General features: G+C 30.7%; 1 protein-coding gene across 2 annotated transcripts; it reads right to left on the bottom strand.

The window, feature by feature from the left end:
- Positions 1 to 4484: 4484 nt before the first annotated feature.
- LOC145324950 (ferritin light chain-like) lies at positions 4485 to 22135 on the bottom strand. Of its 2 annotated transcripts, none has more exons than XM_080167712.1 (12): positions 22065 to 22135; positions 21410 to 21539; positions 20955 to 21015; positions 20467 to 20543; positions 17627 to 17709; positions 16985 to 17045; positions 16672 to 16731; positions 16198 to 16271; positions 15585 to 15633; positions 11931 to 12013; positions 11422 to 11482; positions 4485 to 4591 (listed from the first exon to the last, which is right to left on the bottom strand). In XM_080167712.1, the coding sequence occupies exons 2-12, from the start codon at positions 21491 to 21493 to the stop codon at positions 4586 to 4588; spliced, it is 699 nt and encodes a 232-aa protein (XP_080023838.1). In that variant the 5' UTR covers positions 21494 to 21539; positions 22065 to 22135; the 3' UTR covers positions 4485 to 4585. The 2 variants fall into 2 exon arrangements, with proteins under 2 accessions (XP_080023838.1, XP_080023839.1); XM_080167713.1 differs by having other exon boundaries at positions 22022 to 22094.
- Positions 22136 to 22438: the final 303 nt, after the last annotated feature.

Below are 22438 nucleotides of genomic sequence, written 5' to 3' on the forward strand. Positions count from 1 at the left end.
CAACATCCATAAAAGTGAAGCTCTAAAACAGTAGGACTAACGAACATTAACACTTGTAGAGTGTCAGAACTAAAAAATTTGAATATAAATGAACAAAAGTAGAAACAAAATTGTTAGCAAATTTGGTCGAAAATTGTTTAAATACAGGATAATTTTTAAGGACATACTAACACTTTTAGAATCATTATTCCAAAATTCAGAAAAATCAGATGATTTTATCACATAACAGTTTGTTGTTAAAAAAGTTAAAGATCAACATGTTCAAAATGGACGTACGGACATTCTGGTATCGATTATATAATTGCTCCGCTTTCCAAATCGAACCTAACTAGTACAGGAATCATCATGCAAAGTTTCAAATCGATAGGACAATTCTAACATGCCTAAATTAACGAAAAAAGCTATATGTTACGGACCGACGGACCGACCCCAATCATTAAAAGCTTCACTTTTAAAAAATATTCAATTTGTCAATGATACTTTTTTATGGCGTAAAGACATATAAATACATATTTTAGTGAGGGTTTCGTGATTTTTTTCTCAATATCCTTTAATTTTCCTATTATTTTATCCGTGATTTGTAGTGTACATTTATTTGCAAATATTTGCTTACTACTTTACAGGGATATAGAGGGACGATAAATTAATGTACATTCCCAATGATGATAAACAAAATTAAAACTTATGTAGATAAAATTATTCTTTTTAAAGTTTAGAAACTTTAAGGGTGGAACCAACAAATCAAAATTTAATAAAAGTACCCAAATTTTTTAACCTAACGAATAAAATTCCGTAGTAATTTACATTTCAATGTCCCTCTTCCACCTAGCTACTACTGTTCATCTACCTCTAACAAAGATTAATGTGTGTAGATTAAGAACAGTTAGCTTTTAAACCATTCCAGGCAAAATGTAAGTCTTAATTTTATAAGAGGATTTTTTTACCGATCATACAAGGTAATGTGATGAAAAAAAATAGCCTAAAGTGTATCCTTAAACAATTAATTTAAATGGTTTTTAGTGCTGCTATTTCAGGTGCACTATATAAAAAGTTAGGGTATGGTATCTGCAGGCGACCAAAACAAGCGCAACCATGCTCACTTAAGACTTCTAGACAAACGTCGTTCAACCAAAGAGTTCGTTTTCTGAAGGGTGTTTAACCAAATAATCATGCACATAATTAGATCTCTTAGTGTATCCAGCCCTCTATAGGCTATCCGGGCATAATATTAGTTATTTCTCGTATCGTATTATAAACAGCTTTCCGCGGATATAGAATGTACAATTATAAGATTAAATTAGTTTTTAGGCTAAAAAAACTGGTTTTAATCTTATGATTATACATTTTTATATTCGTAGAAAGCTGGATATAATACGATGCTAGACATGTTTTTTTCGTATGGATGAGAACCGGTTCCTATCCACCGGATTCGAATGAATACGAGAAAATATAATTCTGAATTGAAGTGAAAATATTTGAAAAATTGAAACCTGGACACTGGACAGGAGAATGTCAAATTCGTGCTTTTACCAACTTTACATGTATGTGAATTAGATTCATAGATAATTTAGACTCATAGATTTTTTATATTAGTGCATTATTGTATGATTTTTGAATATTTGAAACTTCTACACCCTAAAAGAAAATAAAAGCATGAATTCTATCTTCCCGAAACCTTCCTTTGCTTAAGATAAAATGTAATTGATGGGATGATGCATAGACGTTCAAGAGGGGGGGGGTAATGGGGTGATTACCCCCCCCCCCAGAATGAATTTTGGGTTTTCAATTTTTACCCCCCCCCCAAAAAAAAAAAAATTTATTTTCAAAATTTACCCCCCCCCCCAAATAAAAAAGCTTGGACGCCTCTGGGATGATGCTATAGTAAGTTAAACATTTGAATTTTAAGCTGATAATCTCTTTGGAACTACTTACATGTCTATATCTAACATGTCAATAGCTTGTGCCTTTAGGTGCACAAAGAATGTTTTCTTTTTAATCTATGCCAAGATCAGCTAATAAACAAAAATATCTAAACGGTCGCTAGTTATATTTTTTTGTCGATTTCTCTTGGAATGGTTTTGGTGTTAACAAATAACCAAAAAGCCCTAACAATTACTGTAATCTTATTCTGAAAATAATTTTTCACATTGGATTATTTATCCATGGAAAAATAATCCATATTTACAAAGAATAGAATAATAACTTGTCAAAAAAAGGGGAAAAAAGTGGACAAATTTTAAGCACTCCAAAAAGTTTTTGTAAAAGAAAAGTGGTAAAAAGTTGTAAAGTTATCAACTTTTAGATGAAATAAATTCGGTGCAAAAGTTTAAAGACTTTTTAAAGATTTTAAAATACCCAGGACAAATAAATCCAAAACACAAAAACAGACAGAAAAAGTGGAAAGTTGTATGTTTAATATGGTTACACAATAACTGTTTATCTGATTAATATCTCTTGGGATGGTTGATATTAACAACATCGCGTTACTGAAATAGCAGCAGTGATAACAACTTTTCTCGTATTCATTCGAATCCGGTGGATAGGAACGGTTCTTATCCATACGAAAAAACTATGTCTAGCATCGTATTATATCCAGCTTTCTACGAATATAAAAATGTACAAACATAAGATTAAAACCAGGTTTTAGCCCGTGTCTTCAGCATCTCGGGGCTAAAAAAATCTGTTTTTCTTTCTTTCTTTTAATTGTACATTTTATATCTGCGAAAAGCTGTATATAATACGATGCGAGAAATAACTATTAATGTTTTAGATAAGACGCGGTTTGGGTCAGTTTGAACTAACAATACACTATATAGAAATTTTATTTTTAAACTTTCCTTTTAAAATTTCCCTCCGATTCCCTTTATTAGTAGCGAAGCTACTCTATAATTCACAATGTCCGTCCGTCCGTCTGTCCGTCCGTCCGTCTGTCCGTCTGTCCATCCGTAATTAATGAATAGGGGGAAACGTGATTTTCTCGGCTCCTATAAAAGATAGAGAGCTGAAATTTTTTGACAACATTCCCATCATTAAGAACCACAATTAACTATAAAACATCAATGGCGGTCGGACTGCTTTTTAGCAGGTTTTAGGCTATTTTTCATATTTTCCAAATTTTCTCCATATCTTTGGTGTTTATGGTCCGATTTTCAAAATTTTTTCAGTTAAAGATATCAAAATTAAATTTCCCGTCATTTCAAGAAAACAACAATGACGGTCAGACTGCCTTTTTGCAGGTTTTTGGCTATTTTTATATTTTTCACATTTTCCCCCATATCTTTGGTGTTTATGGTCCGATTTTCGAATTTTTTTCAGTTAAAGATATCAAAATTAAATTTCCTGTCGTTTGAAGAAAACAACAATGACTGTCAGACTGCCTTTTTGCGGGTTTTTGGCTATTTTTGTATATATCACATTTTTACCCATATCTTTGGTGTTTATAGTCCAATTTTCAAAAAATTTTCAGTTAAAGATATTAACATTAAATTTTTGGTGTTTTAAGAAAAGAAACAATGGCGGCCAAACTGCCTTTTAGCAGGTTCTTGACTATTTTTATATGTTTGCCATATTTCCCCATATCTTTGTTATTTTGGTCCAATTCTAAAACTTTTTTGCATTAACAGTTTCAAATTTTTTTCCCCCATTGTTATGTGCATCTAGTATGTAATTTACTTTAACCGTCTTCATCATACAAAATAAAACAAGGTTTCGTGTTTATTTTCTCCAATAAATCTATTCTTGATTTTAATAAATACACTTTAAATATACTTCTACGTATTCCCATCCACAATTTTTTGTGCTTCGCTATTTATGGATGTTGTCATCCTTGTTTTTTAGAAATGAAAACTTGTGTTACTTGAGTATATTGGGTACAGGGAAGCCAGGCAGGGTTAATGCACAGCAATAATAAAGACAAATGACTTTTAGCCCACCACATGGATTAGGCATACTGAAAAAAAAAACTGTAGATGAGGCTTCTTTGCTCGCTAACCACTATGGGGCAATGCACCGGGTTATTTTTTAAAAACAAAATTAAACCAAGTGTTTTAAGAAATTATAAAATTACAAAAATCTTTTAAAAACTATTTGATGTAATCAAAGCATTTAATAATCTCACTAGAACCCTGCATTTTAATTTTGGATAAGATTAGTTTTTGTCGTCCATATTCAGATTCTTTTAGTGTTATATTCCTACAATGGTCTTCTATACCTTACTTAACCCAACCTAAATTAAAAGTATTAAATCTTGACTGTGCATATTCCAGTTTCGGCTAGAGAAAAATTAACTATTATTTTTGCAAATAAACCTTTTACAATTATTAGCTAAGACTAGTCAAATTTGTCGCAAATTTGAAATTATCGTTTCTATTATTTATAAAGATGAAATATATTTAGAAGAGTTACATATTTAATATTCATAAACCATTTATAATTTATCATATTTGAATGTATAGCATTAAAAATGAATAAAATAAAACATCAAATAAAAGCCAATTTTTTTTTATTTCAAAGTTAAAAGAAAACAAAATTTGATTTTATAAAAGATTTTTTAAATTCTGGGAAGTTTTCCATTTCAATGATTCTTCTAAGCCTGAAAAAAATTGAAATGAATTTAAAATTTTTTTGAAAACCTGAAAGATCACGTATGTTAGTAAAGCCGTCTTTTCAACTTTATGTCCGTACGTCCGACACCCCCGAAAATAAATCTTTAAAAGATTAGATTGTAGATTAAGTAATTATTAAAAATTCTTTTAAACTTCAGGGTAGCTTAGCTTTGGTCTAGGGAAGGTTATAAGCTACTACAGAGGAGGGGGGGGGGGGAATGTGTTAAGACAACATTTTCCTTTTTTAGAACCCGGTATTAGTGTCTTAGAAATTACCTTAGTGACGTAACTAAAAACGAGGGATTAGAGGGGAGGTGGGAAAGGTAACCCCTAAAAAAGAGATGGATAATAGAGGTGATTGATAATTGATAATTGATAAAGAAAATGTAGGAAATAATTTATACTCTCTGTACTTTCTACCATAGATTAATTAATTCGTATTTTCTAGACAAGGATGACAACATCCATAAAAACGAAGCACAAAAATCAGAAGGTAGAACAAACGCACAATAGCTAGAGTGTCAGAACTTAATAAGCAGAATATTAATTTTGAAGTCTAAATGAAATTGCACATAAATTTGTTGCAAAATTGCGTAAATATAGCATACAGTAAAAGGACATACTTCCGTGCAAAATTTGAAATCAATAGTATAATTCTAATATGTCTAATAAATGTTGTCAAAAAAAGGTTGAAAAAAGTCTGCATATTTGATTAAATTTTTCTTAAAATCCGCATATTATGTTGATATAAACTATAATATATTATCACTAGCAGTAACATCACTAGAAGCTTTTAGGGTGGTAAGGGGGAAAGTTCATTCTTCCAATTTTCAATTTAAGTTTTAAAACAAAGAAGTAAAATTGCGGAGATGGTACTTTTTTTCTAGGTGTTATTTTTTTTGGAGAGTGGAAAGCCCTCTTCCTAAATAGTTATAAACTTCTCTATACCTATAATAAGCTTCACTGTAAAGAAGAACCCTTTAGGTTCAGCGGTTAACAAGATCCTTGCTACAGTCAAAAAAAGCTTAGCTTACTAATTTATATAATAGGATATAATAAAGTAACAGGATGTCTGTTTGTCTTTTTCTTTTAAAATCTAGAAAAATAAATTGGTTTATTAAATTGGACTCTCTCCTCCTCAAGTGCCCCAAGAGGCCTCTAAGGCGTAGCCGCTAGTAATAGGATACAGTAACAAAATGCTAATCCTTATATCAAAGTAAAAGAATGTTTGTGTGTGTGTGTCTATTTATATGGAAGGATCTTCCTAACTAATATGCTTCTCCTTTGCAGGGACATAGGTCATAGGTCATGGGAAGGTTTATAACTATTTTAGGATAGGGTACCTGCACCCTCACGCGCTTAGAAAAAAAACCACCAACATTTTTTAATTTTTTTTCTTTTAAAACTAAATTGTCCTTTTAAGTATATCTGTCAGACAGACAGACAATAAATATATGGAGCAGATCTGTATAAATATAAGGTATCTTGACTAAAACTTACAGCTGGCTATCTAAAAAAGCAGTCGTGAAAATAACATTTCTCCAACAATAAGGTTTTTTAAGCATGACCGACAGTCAGACAGACAAAATAATGTATAGAGTAGATGCAGGGGGGGGGGGAAGGGGTGATTACTTGAGGGCACCCTCAAATTTTGGAAGTCGTTAAGTAGATGCACATATATCTTGGGTATAGTCCCTTTCATGACAATGCCTCTTAAGGGACGTTTCTTGGTATTTTCACAGTAGATTTTATCCTATTTCTAGCCACTGCGGGGGGGGGCTCTATCCATGCGGGGCCATTTTCCTAACCCTGCAGGGCAATCACCTAACCTAACCTAAAAGAATCCATCAAAAGCTACTGTAAAAAAAATACATTAAAACACCTCTTAAAAGACCTTTTCACTTAAAATTTCAGTTGTCTTTCTTCAAAAGCAGCCAAAAAACACACAAAGCATGTTTTAAATGGACGTACTGACTTTCTGTTAACAATGATAGAGTTGCTTTCTAAATTATACCTAACTGTCATAGGAATCATCATGAAGAGTTTGAAATTGATAGGATAATTCTAACATGTCTTGTTTAATAATCTAAAATCAATTAATAATTTTATCTAATTTCAATTTCAATTTATCTATGAAATAAATGTAAAGCTGTACAGGTTAAGGCTACTATCTGACTCAATACATTTCTTTTTCTCCTCTTTTTAGCAACCGAATGAAAGTAATTCTTTTCAATTCCAGATAATTATAAGAATTGGTAACATTTGCTTAGATATTTATTTTATAAAAACATAGCAAAAAAAATAATAACCGTATTATAATACAGGTATTAAATATTTATATACAAACAATAAAATTGAATATGAATAAAAATTAAGGATAGATCAATCAAATAATAATTATGTACAGTGTCAAAGGACTAAACAATCTTGTGAGAGGTAATATAACTTATGCATTTTAAAAAGATATTTGTTAAATAGACTGATTATTTAAAGACATATTTGTTAAATATGTTGCTCTACTGGATATCATTACCCTTGTTAGAATGTACCATTCATAAAGAAGGTTATTTTTTAATGGCAAAACTGTTTAAGCTAGCTTTTTTAACAATTACGTTCAAATTCCGTTAAATTTATTGATTTAAATAATCTAATAATTGATTGTTTTGTTTTTATTCGTAATTGTCTTTTTTATATATACATTATTATGCTTAATTAAAAATTTCTGATAAACATCTCATTATATTTAAAGAAAAATTAGCTGTCTCTAAATTTAATATAGAAATAAAATTATTATGGAAAATCAATTGATTTTTCAGGTATAAGTTATAAAATACAGACGAATTTATAGATGTAATCTTGAAAAGATAGCTTTAATTTAAAATGATAAATATGCGTTATTTTTACCAAAAACTAGACAAAACCCTTTTTTGTTGTTGTTGATAGCAATATCTTATTTCTTTACTCTCGTTTATATATAGTTTTAACCTAATATCTTTTGATTTAATTGTTATTGGTTTGAAATTTTGACTAAAAAGCTGGCTTAAAAAATAGCTCATATGTGATAAAATATATAGCATTTTGCGCTAACTTATGAGGGTTTATACAATAAGTATAATTATAAAAGCAAATATTTGAAAATTATTTAAAATCATTCAATGTTTAATGTAAGATTAAGCCTATTATTAATCACGAAATTACATAAAGGTTTTTTATTATTTTGCTAAATAATCTATAAAATATTTACACATTGTAAGTCAACTCTTGAGTTATGTAAGAAGTACAATTGATCAGCTGATAGATCTTATTTCAATTTTGAAAGATAATTTTATAAAAAAAATAAAAAAAAGTTGATTTTGTTTTTTAAAAGTGAGCAAAAATAATGTAGAATTTTTAGAAATATTTTAATATTTTTTAAAAGCACAAAAAATCTTGATTTCAGGCCTATATTAACAATTCTTAAAAATCCTAGTAGTATCGACACATCCTATTTTTTTTTACGTCACTAAGATAATTTCTAAGACACTAATACCGGGTTCCCTTTTTTACTGTTTAATTTTTAGGAGAAATTATATGAGAGAATGTTAGGAAAAGGAAGGGAGGGGGGGGGGGGAGATTACAAGCACTGATTTTGATCCTTTTAAACTTTAAGGTTTACATAATCTAATGAAGAATATAAGATTGAAGTAACAAAAAAGGACAAAGTGTCCAAGATTCTAACAAATGACCTAAAAGTTAAACAGTCAAAACTTTTTCTAAGTGTAACCCTAGTTACAGAGTTGGGGATAGACGTTCAGAGATATTTTATCATCTATGTTTATTGAGATGCTACACTTATAAAATTGTTCATAAATGTCATAGGAATCAGTAATTTGAATTACAAACAATAAAGCTGATAATATCTAAGAATTAAATAGCTGTAATTTCACATAACTGACATTTGATGAAAACCATAGAGATTATATTTCCTATACTTAATCGTTATAGGAATCTTCAAACAAATATATTTAATTCCAACATGACATCATGATCTATCCTTTAAGAAATGCTACAATAGACTGGCGGTTAAAGGCAGATGGACTCGCCCTAAATGTGGAAAAGTTTAAATCATCGAAAATCCATCCCTCTAAAGGCCTTAAAGAAAAAAGAAAAGAGTGCATAATGCCACCTTTTGAGTTAGCAAAGCCGCTCCATATTTGCAATGTATGTTATGCTGTTCTTATGACCAAATAAACCATATTTTTGTTAGTATGAAAGAATTGTGTTTTTAAAAGATTTTGACAATTTAACAAACAAATAGCTATTTAACTCCTACGTGCGACCCAAATCATTGAAAAGCATCTGTTTAAAAAAAAAGTAATTAAGAAAAGTATTTGTCTGCTCTTCCAATCCCATTTGTTAAATTCATTGTAGTTAAGAAAAATAAACTTATTCTTTCTTTGAACCTTTTTACTTACATGTATGTATTCTTGGGTATTGGTTTAAAAAGAACTTGTTTTAACAAAAATAAAAATAAAACCCCAACAAAATATGTCTATTTGTGTGTCTTTTTTCTGTCACGCTTTTTAGAGAAATATCCTCTAAAAATTCTCACCTTCCTTACAATAAAATCTTTTAGGTTAAAAATCATATTTTATAGAAGTACAGACTCTAATTACAAAACAGCTTTTTTAAAAGTTAAAACATGTTTAGTAAATATTAAACAAGGTAATTTTTTTTCATAAGTAACTCAAAAAGAACATAATAAAATATTTTAGATGGTAGATTAAACATTTTTGTAACAATGTATATATGTATATGTACTTGCGTTTTAAACTCCTTTATTTAGAAACCTTTGTTGTTGAGTCTTTATTTTACTTAAAAATTAAATGTTTTGTAATAGAATAAGAATTTTTGCAATGAATTTTATTTTACATACAAAATTGAAAGACATGAATATTTAACCGTAGCGGCGTTCCCAAACCAACAAAATTGTCTGATAACTATAGGACTAACGTACATAATAAACTACTTGATAAGTAGTTGCGCGTTTGTAAATAATCAGGGGGGAGCGGTGTATTAGGGGAAAGGTGCAGGAATAAATGGACAAAGTTTTGATGTCGCAAATTCCGATACTTTCAAAAATTTAAGCAATAAATTGTTTTTCATGGATTCAGGAATGAGAAAATTAAAGATAAATTAAGTTTTAGATCTTTGGGTTGTCTATAAATATGAGAAAACTATTAGGAAAAGGATTTTTATTCTCTGTGCAAATTTTGAATATTTTTGTAAGGAAAACTTTAGCAATAAACTCTTTTAGGAAGTAGCCAAATGGAAGTGGGTTGGGAGAACATTTAACTTATCATTATTTGCCAGAATCCTTGGGTATACCTCTCAAGGTACATATTGGTCTTTACATAAAATTGATAAAAAGTACAAATTTCAAAGAAAAAAAGATGATAATTTTTCTTATAGCCAATCAAATCTTTAATGAGCGACCTTTGTATAATAGTCCTAACTGTGCATGGTAATGAGTTGAACCTACTTTGGGCTGAGACCAATGACGTTCAAAATTTTATGGGTTTTTTTTAGGGGGTGGGGTAGGTAAAAGTCTTAGTTTACACCCTCCTCAAAAAATCAATTAATAAAATGTAATGTATTTTTGCCTGCAGCAAATTCGTTGGGGGAGTAATCACCACATAAACCCATCCCTTGATCATCCCAGACTTAAACAATATGTTATTTGACCGTAATAAACCATAAATTAAATCATAGCTTTTATATTATATCATGAAAAAACCTAAACAATTCTAAATACCCCATCTAAATACTGATAAAGTGAAAAAAATACCCTATTATATAGAGTAGCAAGCGTTTTTTTTATCTGTCCCGAAGGATCTCGATAACCGCTGAACCGATATTGTTCTCCTTTCTTATAGGTCCTGGGAAGGTTTTAAACTATTTTTGAAAAGGGTGTCTTCACCCCCCCCCCCTTAAAATAATGTTTTTAAAACTCTTTTGAAACTCAAATTAAAATGGGATGAGGTCGACTTTTCTCTCTCCTACCAGTGCCCCTTGAGGCTTCAAGGGGCGTAGCTGCTAGTATTATGAATTGTATTATAAAGTCTAGCGTGACCTTATTTAACCATATGCAATACTGAAAAGAAAAAGTTTAAATTAAAAAAAGGAAAAAGAAGTAAGTCATTCATTGTTTAGAAACTTTAATCTTAAAAAGTTTTGTAAATATTTTTTATAGAGGTTTCCAACAGTTTGAGGGGAGAAAGCCGTTCAAAAAATTCTGACGTCATAAAAATGAGGGATGAGGAGAGGAGGAGTGGAAAAGAAAACCCCTAAAAAAGAGTTTATCTTATTATTAAATTTACATCCCTTCTCCCCATATCTAGGGGGGGAGGGGGGTTAAGAGGAGCAACTTTGAGGAAAACCACCAGCTTTTTTCCCTCACTCTGTTTTCATGTCTGTCTGTATTTTGTACCTTGACATTAACGGTTCATAACCATGCATTTATTGCATTTAAAAAAATTGATTTTATGTCCTTTAAACGTAAGTACCTACTTAAACAGTTCCTGTATTTACATAATTCTGATACCATACAAGTTTTCATGTTCGTTTGTCTTACCCGTTTATTCTAGAGCTTTGTTGAGGCAGCTCATAGAGCCTACAATAAAAATGTCCAATGATAGGCCAGTATACATTTTAATTGACCAATGGTATCTAAACTGGCATAGCATAGGTCATTTGTATTGTTTGACGTCATTTTTTATAGGCACTATAAGCTGCTTCGCTTCGTTTTAATGGATAATGTCATCCTTGTTTTGATTACCTTGAGCATCTGGTCAAAGAGATGGAGAGCCATGTTTCTGCTGTTGTCTTTCTTCACCATTCTAATAAGTATACAAAATTATAGTTTTTCTTTATAGTGCCAAGTAAGCTAACCAGCGCCCCCCCCCCCCCCCCCCTCCTTTGTTTTAGATAAATTTTAATAAATTATGTTAAAACCCATGCTAGGCTACCTTCTTGTATTCAATACATTAACCTAAAATAGCATTTAGTAAAAAATACTCCTAGAACCTCCCACCTAGAACCTGGGAAGGTTTTAGTCTACTTTAAACAAAAATTTAAATCTTTAGATGGTTTTAAGCTATTTTATTATGTCTAATTCCTCTAGGGTCTGTAGCTATAGGGCTATCCTGTAACAAATATAACCTATCCTAACTTGACCTAAAATAATTCTTGAAAAACCTCCTCCCTCTCCCCATATTTTATAAATAAGGGGATGGAGGGTAGTGCTCGACTATGACCTTTTAGGGAAACCTCCAAATTATTTGTTACCTGCCCAAAGTGTTGAGCTTCTCGGAGGTTGATCTAATCTCTTCAGAGTAATCTTCGCTAAGTTCTTCAAGCATATGGGCAGTCTAGAAATATAACATACATATTTACACTATACAACTAACTGCCTTATTCTTCATTGACCCATAAGTTTGGTCTTAAGAAATGTTTACTTTCTAACTAAGGGTGATAACTATAAGCTTACAACTAAAAAGCTTAGAAAGCGCCAAAGCAAATGCTAAAACTGTACAGTTTACTTAATTACCAGAGAAGGCAAATACCACATAAATTTCATCTACAGCATGACCCTCGAAAAAGTATTTTTAAGCATCTGCAGCCTATATTTCTCAATAAAATATTAAAAGATTCATATGTACTTGTTCTCTATAATTTTCTACATCAAAGGATATCAAAATATTTTTTTTACATCAATTAACAGCCGAGATTTTTAAAGCCAAAGTTTGGAAAAAGTGCTTGAGAAACTGGATATTGCTAAATATTTCTTAGTTTTTTATTAGTATATTACTTTTTATCAACCAGTTAAAAAACAAATAAGAAAGAAGAGCAAGTTTACAATTGATACATTTTTTATTGCATTAAAAAACGTTACTTTTACATATAAAAAACTACTTTTCAAATTTTACTGGATACATTTTTCTTATAACCATTTTCCCTCAAATCTTATAATATCTCCCACTTATTAATATGACCTTAAATAAACCCCTCCCCAATTAATGCTTACGACCGGAAAGATTAGTGCTTAAATTCCCGCCCACTCATACAAATTACTAAAACACACATAAAAATCATTTAAATTGTTAAATGTTAAATAAAAGTTTGTAGCTGTAACTTTTTTGTTTTTTAACTTATTTTAATAAAATAAAAAGTGTTTGATTTCTGTTTATGTAAACTTTCAATTTGCTACTATTTTTTATAGGATTTCTTTCTGTAAGGGTGTTTTTGCAATTTACACTAATCTAAAAATGCCTTTTAGAGCAAGTGAAAAAAGTGCTTTCAGCATGAAATAAATTTCTTGGAAACATCTTTATATAAGTTTTATAAAAAGTATTGAAATTATGAGGAAAACACGTCATTTCACTTTAAAAAAAAATTTTCTTGAAAAGTTACTTTTTCCTCAGCCACTTTTTCAAAACTTTGGCTCTAAAAATCTCCGCTGTTAATTGATGTAAAAAAAATATTTTTATATCTACTTATGTGGAAATCTACAGAGAACAAGGACATATACATTTTTTGATAATTCATTAAGAAATATGGGCTGCAGATGCTTAAAAATACTTTTTCGAGGGTCATGCTGTACAGTATGACCCTCGAAAAAGTATTTTTAAGCATCTGCAGCCCTTATTTCTCAATGAATTATTAAAAAATGTATATGTCCTTGTTCTCTATAGATTTCTACATAAGTGGATATAAAAATATTTTTTTACCTCCATTAACACCGGAGATTTTTAGAGCTAAAGTTTTGAAAAAGTGACTGAGGAAAAAGTAACTTTTAACATGAAACGACTTTTTTAGCAAAATTAAGGTAGAAGTCCTTTTATTTTTGATACTAGCAGAAACTTTATACAAAAATGAAATAAAAAATTTAGGCTTTGAGTAAAAAGCATTTTTTTACACATATTTTTTGAGTTTTTTTAGTTTAATGATATTTTGAAAAACTTACTTATTAGGCAAATTTGTTTTAGTTTAAAAAACCAAATAAATCTTTATGAATATAGCAGGAAAATTGTTTTTGTTTCATAATCCTAACTTTAATAACAAAAAAGTTATAAAGAAAATAAAATTAGAACATAATGATTTTTTTGTCTAAAAAACTTAATTAACCCCCTATTAAATGATTGAGATGTCAGAAAAGGGGGCGGAGCAACTGTCATAGTTAATCCTTTTTATAAATAAGGGTAAATAAATAACCTAAAATTTGCAAATATTCAATTCATTCAGTAGTATTTTTTGCCATATAAAATTGATATTTTTTGGTAGAATAAAAATAAATTAATTAGTTAACTTGTTTTTCTTTGTGTATTATCATTCAGTTGCCAGAAAAACATAATATAACCATCCAAAAGTTATGAGAAACAAAAAAAAATTCTTTTTCTCAGTCACTTTTTCAAAACTTCAGCTCTAAAAATCTCCGGAGTTAATGGAGGTAAAATTAAAATTTTTATATCTACTTATGTGGAAATCTATAGAGAACAAGGACATATACATTTTTTAATAATTCATTGAAAAATAAGGGCTGCAGATGCTTAAAAATACTTTTTCGAGGGTCATACTGTATATAATTTCAAACATGTATGAACTCGGTCTATTTAAGTTTAAGCTGACAAATCTCAGAACCAAGAAGGTTGCATAACTATCTTGTCCTTTCTATTCTTTAATTTATCTACATATTCCATCAGTTTCAATAAGTAATAATTTTTACAAAACAATGAGATTTAGTTAGTTATTAACAAGGATGACAACATCCATAAGTAGCGAAGCACAAAAAATCGTAGATGGGAATACGTACAGGTAGATTTAAAAGGTTTTTACTAAAATCAAGAATAGATTTATTGGATAAGATAAATATGAAACCTTGTTTTATTTTGTATGATGACGATGGTCAAAGTAAATTAAATTAAAGATGCTCATAACAATGGGAAAAATTATTTTGATACTGATATCCCATAAAAGTTTGAAAATTGGATCAAAATAAACAAAGATCTTGGGAAATATGTAAAACATATAAAAATATGAGAAGGTGAGAAAATATAAAAATAGCCAAAAACCTGATAAAAGGCAGTCTGGCCGCCATGGTTGTTTTCTTGAAACGACAAAAAATTTAATTTTTAAATCCTTAAAAACTTTAAAAATTTGGAAAATCGGACCATATACACTGAAGATATGGAAAAAAGTGTTAAATATATTTATAAATAGCCTAAAACCTGCCAAAAAGGCAGTCTGGCCGTCATGGTTATTTCCTTTAAACACGGGAAATTTAATTTTGATATCTACAACTGAAAAAATTTTGAAAATCGGACTATAAACACTGAAGATATGGAGAAAAATGTTAAAAATATAAAAAAAACAGCCTAAAACCTGCTGAAAAGGCAGTCTGGCCGTCATGGTTGTCTTCTTTAAAAGACGGGAAATTTAATTTTGATATCTATAACTGAAAAAATTTTGAAAATCGGACCATATACTGAAGATATGGAGAAAAATGTGAAAAATATAAAAATAGCCTAAAACCTGCTAAAAAGGCAGTCTGGCCTTCATGATTGTTTCTTTAAACGACAGGAAATTTAATTTTGATATCTGTAACTGAAAAATTTTTGAAAATCGGACCATAAACACTGAAGATATAAAGAAAAATGTGAAAAATATAAAAATAGCCTAAAACCTGCTAAAAATCGGTCCGACCGCAAATGATGTTTTATAGTCAATTGTGCTCCTTAATAATGGGAATGTTGTCAAAAAATTTCAGCATTCTATCTTTTATAGGAGCTGAGTAAATCCCATTTCCCCCATAGCGTTACGGACTGACGGACTGACGGACTGACTGACTGACGGACTGACTGACTGACGGACGGACAAAGTGAATTATAGAGTAGCTTCGCTACTAAAAAGTATACTTTGTATAACAAGTGATTTACTACTTACAGTGGGATCAAAGCTGTCAACATGATCAGGGTCAGCCATGTTTCTCTTGCTAAAATAAAAATATTTTATAACATTATAACTTAAACACTGTTTTAATTTTTAATCTGCACATCATTTTATCAAAAGATTGTTGATAAATTAATAGCAAAAATTATATATTTAGCAGATTGTAATAATAATTTATAAGGGAGTTCTTTTCCTTGCATACAACTAATATTCGGCACATAATTAGAGAGCCTTTTTTTCTTAAAGATTTCAGAATTTTTGTTTACTTTATACCAGGTTAAGTCAGGTTGGATATGGGGAGGCCCCGCAAGGTTAAAACACCTTTTATTGGGATCTGGCATGTAAAAAAACTTGCAGGGGGTGGTTTGTTCTCATGTATAAGGTATAGCCAATAAGCGAAATAAATCTAAAATAATATTTGAGGGGGGGAGATGGAAAGGTCGTAAATTGTACTATGTGTGCTCCCCAACGACAGCTGATAATCACGTATAGATTTCGTGATTTTTTAAAAATTAATTTCGTTGTTGGTATAAGCTGGGTTGTTCTGAGCTCGCTAGGCAATTTGAAGGAAAGCACAAATATTTCTTGTAATTTGAGAAAATGAGACCTGTAAGAATGTCTGAGGGCCAGAACAGTATCCTCAGCTCTGTTCTTCAACAGGTCAACGGTGATAGCGAGGCTCTAAAAGTACAAATATACCATAATATATAAATTCATTATTGAATTACAGTTATTGTTTTATTAATTTTGATGATAACAAAAGGGACAATTGCAGAAAAGGACGTATTTTAAATCCACTTATTTATTTAGGAAACAAACAGTCGATCCCTTTTCGAGCCTTTAGCGTTCGGGGGAGCGTAAAATAAACTCGCCCCACAAAATCATTTCAGCTTCTACTAAAGCTAGAGATCGTAATAATTGTGTGTAGTTTTTCTGTTTGATAGCAAATTATGTCTATAGAATTGCCAAAAACATATTTTTCGCCCCTTATTTAGCTACCATCTTTTTATACCCTTTTACTATAAAACTAAAACAGCTGTTTCTGTTAATGGTTAACTATCTATTAGATAAGATACTATACCTTCATTTCATTGGAGTAGTCAAGGTCAGCAAGGCTGTTGTCAGAGTTCAGTGGAGGGATCTAAAATAAGATAAAATATTAAGACTGTTTTTATTTTTACACAGCTACTCAAAAAAATTTGGTTGATAGACAGATTTTACTAATTTAATGCAATTCTGAAATCTTCATTTTTAATCAATTCTGATAGTAGAGCTTCTCATAGGTCAAGGGGATGGTTTATAACTATTTTTGGGAAGGTATCTCCACCCACTCAAGAGAAATCACCCCTCCAAATTTCCTTTTTTATCAATGATAAATTTGAACTATTTTATACCTGGAATCCACTACCCATTTTGCCTCCTCTCTTCAGAACATACTCCATCATGCTCTTACCTCTAAAATATAGAATAATTTTCTGATTCTTTCAACATTTAAATGAAAAAAAATCAACCACTGGAAGACGACCTACTGTTTAGTTTATAATATTTCTAGAACAAAATTACTTCTTTTTGTATATAACCCCTCTCTACAACAAATATAAAACATGGTAATATATACATTGTGTGGCTTACCTAACCCTTTTAATTCATGAAATCTTGTTTCTGATTACTACCAACATAAAGCTCATTTTAAAATTGTATATTAATTGATATTGTATAATAGAAATACAGAGCGGTGCATTAACTCAAAGTGCATACCAAGCACATAAACTATCCCAACTATCCAGTTATTTTTAAAATAAAATAAAACTAAAAGATGTGGATAGCTTTTTTCCGTTTGCTGACTACCTGCAAGGGAGGGTATGTGATATACCTACTCTACCTAGGTGATCCTGTATCCAATATAACCTAGCCTAAAGAAAAATACAAAAGTACTAAAAACTACCCCCCGCCTTTCTTGATTTTTTTAAAAATAAGAATGGCGAAGGAGGATTAAAATGCTTAACTGGGTACTTTAAGGGAAACCTCTAACTGACCTGTTCCACATGCTGTCAGACTTGTCCATGAAGTACTTGTGGAATCCCATGTGGTTCTTCTTGTCAGTGTTGAAGCTGGAAGCCTGGTATGATATAATTGTTGTCATAAGCTGTGTTTAATGCAGGGATCTTAAGGGATAAGACAATATAATAATACACCCCCTATCATGATCAAATTTATTTTTATATAGATTTAAATTATTTGTTGAGAACTTTGGATACTCCTAGTTTGTACCCAGCTTCTACTAATAACGAAATTAAAAATCAATATCGTAAAATTGACTAACTCTCCATTTGCCCCCCAAATATTATTTTAGATTTATCTCGCTTGTTGGTTATACCTTATTCCTTGTTTGTACCCGTTTGTACAATCCAATCAATGCCATCGAAAAAGAGCAAAGGCGTCCAACCTTTTTCATTTGGGGGGGGGGGGGAGAAGAAATTCTAAATTCAATTTTTTTTTGGAGGGGGGTAATCTTTATATCATATAAGTAAGGACGTCCAAGCTTTTTTTGTGGGGGGGGGGGGTAATCACCATTTTACTCCCCCCCCCCCATTGGAAGTCCTTGAATGATAGCACTTGTTTATACAGTTTTCGGTTCTAGTGTAATCTACTTTCCAATGTCCCTTTCCTTCCTATGTTTGTAGTTTTAAGAAAAAGTAATACATTCAAGTATGTAACAATATATGAAAAATTTATTCTTCCTACTAAATCTATACATGATAGCCTTTGTTTGCTTGTTAAATTAGAGTAAAACACTAGAGGGAGAAAGGTTAAATAACTGTAGCTATCCATCGCAACCACCTTGTGCAATCTTTCTTTTGGGTCATTGAAAATCAACCAATTGTGTCGCTTATACTAACACTGCCAAGTAGCAGAAAATAATTTAGAAGAGGTGTCTTGAAAAAGGAAAGGTATGTAGTTGTCTGTATATTAATTGCAGTCAATATTCTCTAAAATGGCTATAACATTTGGAATGATAGTGCAGCTATTACCTTTTATGATACAAATAAGGATTTTAATTGCCAATTATCTGAAAAGTTTATATCCTTGATCTGAAATTTTTTAAAAAATTTTATAACTCTGCCAACCCTAAATCTTCATGTGGTTTTTAATATCTTTGTTATGATTCAATCCCGCATATAACGATTGCTTTAATCGTTTTCCAGGTCCCATAACTGTGCTGCTAACCCTTTTTTTTTTTAAATTGGTTCAGAAATAAGGATTTTAGAAGCTATAATATTAGAATATTAGTTGTCTGATGGAGGTCAGGAACAAAGCCTAAAACCAACCCTAAGACATTTATAAACCTTCCCTTAAAAGTGTAACCAAATTGGAACAGTATTAGCAAGCTGTTTTCGTTATCAGCCGGCCGGAAATCTGCCGACTTCGGCCAGAAATCAGCAGACTTCGGCTGGATTTGGCTGATTAAAATAATCGGCCCACATTTTCTTCATGTTAAGTTTTAAAATATCGTATTCGGCTATTCCTCGGCCAATTTAGTCGTCTAAGGTGGCCAAAAAAAGTCCTGGTTGTAATAAATTCAAATCCGTTGACCAATCTAAAATTAGTCCACTGGTTGTCGCGTAGTGATGATTTTAAAGTTGTAGACATGATAATAATTGCATAAAATAGAAGTAAAGTTTAAAAATACCGTAGCCGGTTATTCCTTGGCCGATTTAGTCGTCCAAGGTGGCAAAAAAATAGTCCTGGTCGTAATAATTTCAAATCCGTTGACCAATCTAAAATTGGTCCACTGGTTGTTGCGTAATGATGATTTTAAAGTTGTAGACATGATAATAATTGCATAAAATAGAAGTAAAGTTTAAAAATACCGTAGCCGGCTATTCCTTGACCGAATTAGTCGTCCAAGGTGGCAAAAAAATAGTCCTGGTCGTAATAAATTCAAATCCGTTGACCAATCTAAAATCGGTCCACTGGTTGTCGCGTAACGATGATTTTAAAGTTGTTATAAATGCTGCGTATATTATAAATATAATAATGTCGTCTTCGAACCGAAAATTTTACTCTAAGCAAATTTTTGAACTTCAAATGTGATTCAGATGGATCTTTTACCATAAAATTACTTTTTCATAAACTAATTATTATTTAACTACCTTTTCTACAGTAGCTGCACTAATATTCCACCAAAAAAAAATTATTGACTGCACTTACTGTATATACTATCTATATTATAGATCTGTTGTTTGTAATTGCCAGGCGAAATAATCCCGTTATTGTCCTCTCCCTCCATGGTGAAAGTACATTTTATTAACATTTTATTTTTGCTTTAGTAATTTAATGAACATGAGAAAATTAAACTTTATCTTTCTTTGTTTACTCAGATGTGTTGAACTTTAATTTTTTTCAATATACTTTTTATAAAAAAAAAGATAAGCAATGCATAAACATGTGAATTCATTTTGAGCAATTTTTAATAAAGGAGATTATTGTTACATTAAATTAGGTAGATCCAAGGAAAATTATCTCTAATTAAAAATGAATTAACCATTTTTCTCTATTACAGGCGCTTTTTTAATTCCGATTGGCATATCACCTTCATCTCTTATTTCTAAAATAACCTTAAAATAGGAGGGGAGAGGGGGAGGATCCTGTGCCTATGTCTTAGCATTGTGGATTATATACTTGCAGTACCCTTAATCTGCGTGGCTAGCCATTACCTAATATAACCAAGAGTAATAGACAAAACAAAAACTCCTAACTTCACTATTTTTCAATTTTTAATGAGTGAATTCACTATCACATTTAGAATGAGAGATTTATAGGGTTTTAAAATTCCAATTTTTGCATCAAAGTTAACAACAAGAATGAAACTTACCATGAGCAGGTAGTGAATGCTGTCAGTGAAATCATCAACAATGATTCTGTGCAGGTTGTTAGAGTTTCCCAAGAAACCTAAATACATGAGGATGCCTAATTTATATTGTACTTTGTTATCCTAGGAATCATTACAAAAAACAGCATGCAACATTTTAAATTGATTGGACAATTATATCACTCCAAAATTATACAGAAGAGGTATGCATTACGTACGTACACGCGAAATTGTAGAAAAGTTTTGCTTATAAAAAGAGTTGTTTTATAAGCAAGGGATTAGGACAGTATTTTCGTGGGTTTTGACTTTATAACAACATTTGTTAATAACAGGATAAATATGTAGACAATGAAAGTTCAATTTATTATGATAAACAAAATCATCCCTGCTGTAAATTGAATAATGAAATTAATGGTGGAAAAGTTAGGACAATGATGGTTCTAATCATATTTTTAGACAACGAATGAGAAAACGTGTTAACAATTTGTTACCTCCATGGACAGATGTACATTGTCCCTCATGCCAGTTCTCTCCAGGCTCAGAACATTTGTTCTTAAAAAAAATAATTTTTTGAGATATTTCCATATTATTTTTTTCTTTTTCTGCTACCTTATTTTTAAGCTCCTTGGTTATTATAAAATAGATTTTCTAGATTTTGAAAAGTATTTTTTATACTTTTTTCTTTACTAAAAGTTAATAGGGCTTTAATTTTATTGCATATTGCAGGTGGACGTAAATATCAATAAGCTTGTATCATACATACAGACAATCAAAAAATTTCATATTTTATGTTTTTTGCCAGGCTATTGATACTATTATCCAACGAAAATTCATGACATTTTAGAAATTAAATTAGTATTAAATGATTTTGAAGATATTAAAAATCCCAAAACCTTTCTTGAAATTTTTTGAATTAATATAAATAGAAATGATCATAAGTTTTTACCTCAACATGGACGTAGCACTGGTCTTCAGCGGCTACGAAGGTGGCTGCGGCCACCAGCATGGTTGTTACGATTAGTTTCATCATATTGGGTTGATTGATAGATTGATTCTCACACACTTACTGATCTCTTCTACTCAATTTCAAATTCAATATATTCTTGCGATTTTTTTTGAAACGTGCAAAATTATGAGAGAAATAAACGTATAAACAGTTTTATATGAAACTAAGGACTGCGCCCTTTGAGGCCTCTAGAGGCATTTGAGGAAAGGCTAGAGTTGACACTCTACTTTCGATTTTAGTGTCGAAAGAAAAGTTTTACAAATTTTCAAGGGGCTAATTCTCTCGGAAGACTTAAGTTAACCCCCCCTCCCCCCCAACTAATTTTTTTTCACCTATGAGAAGCTTCACTGTAAAAAAAATTATCAGTGATTAACGAGATTCTTTGCTACAAACACAGACATAATGAACTTTTTTATATTTATCATATCGTATTATAGACATTTTTCCTGTATTTATTAAATTAAAAACAACAGGATCAATTCCTGTTTAAATGTTTATAAGATAAAATTAATTATAGAGCAGCCAAAATGCAAATAAGAATGACATGATGACCTATAGAATTCTGATTTAATATTGAAAATGAAAATGTTATAACCTTGTGAACGAGTAAGAGGATGAGTGACTGATAGCACATTTTTAATCCTCTTATCTCATTATTTCTTATCTTTAAATTTTCATTGTGGTGCCGCTTCTCTATACATAAATGATGTAAAAGTAAGTACGTCGCATAGGTATACTGATTTAATAATCTTAAGTAGATGAGCGTATTTACTTGTTGCTGGTTGGTTAATTAGTCTAAAAGTCGGCACAAATCAAATAAAAGACTTCAAAAAAGTATCAATACTTTAGCTGTGCGAAATTAGAGATGGGGAAATGCTCTTGCCAAAATCAGGCGCAACTCATAACCTTAGACTTCCAGAAAAGTTAATGCAATCGACGGGTTGGTTGTCTGACGGATATTGAACGAAT

This window comes from Acartia tonsa, chromosome 7 (assembly GCF_053477335.1).
Source record: "Acartia tonsa isolate MP-2025a chromosome 7, ASM5347733v1, whole genome shotgun sequence".
NCBI classification, from domain to species: domain Eukaryota; kingdom Metazoa; phylum Arthropoda; class Copepoda; order Calanoida; family Acartiidae; genus Acartia; species Acartia tonsa.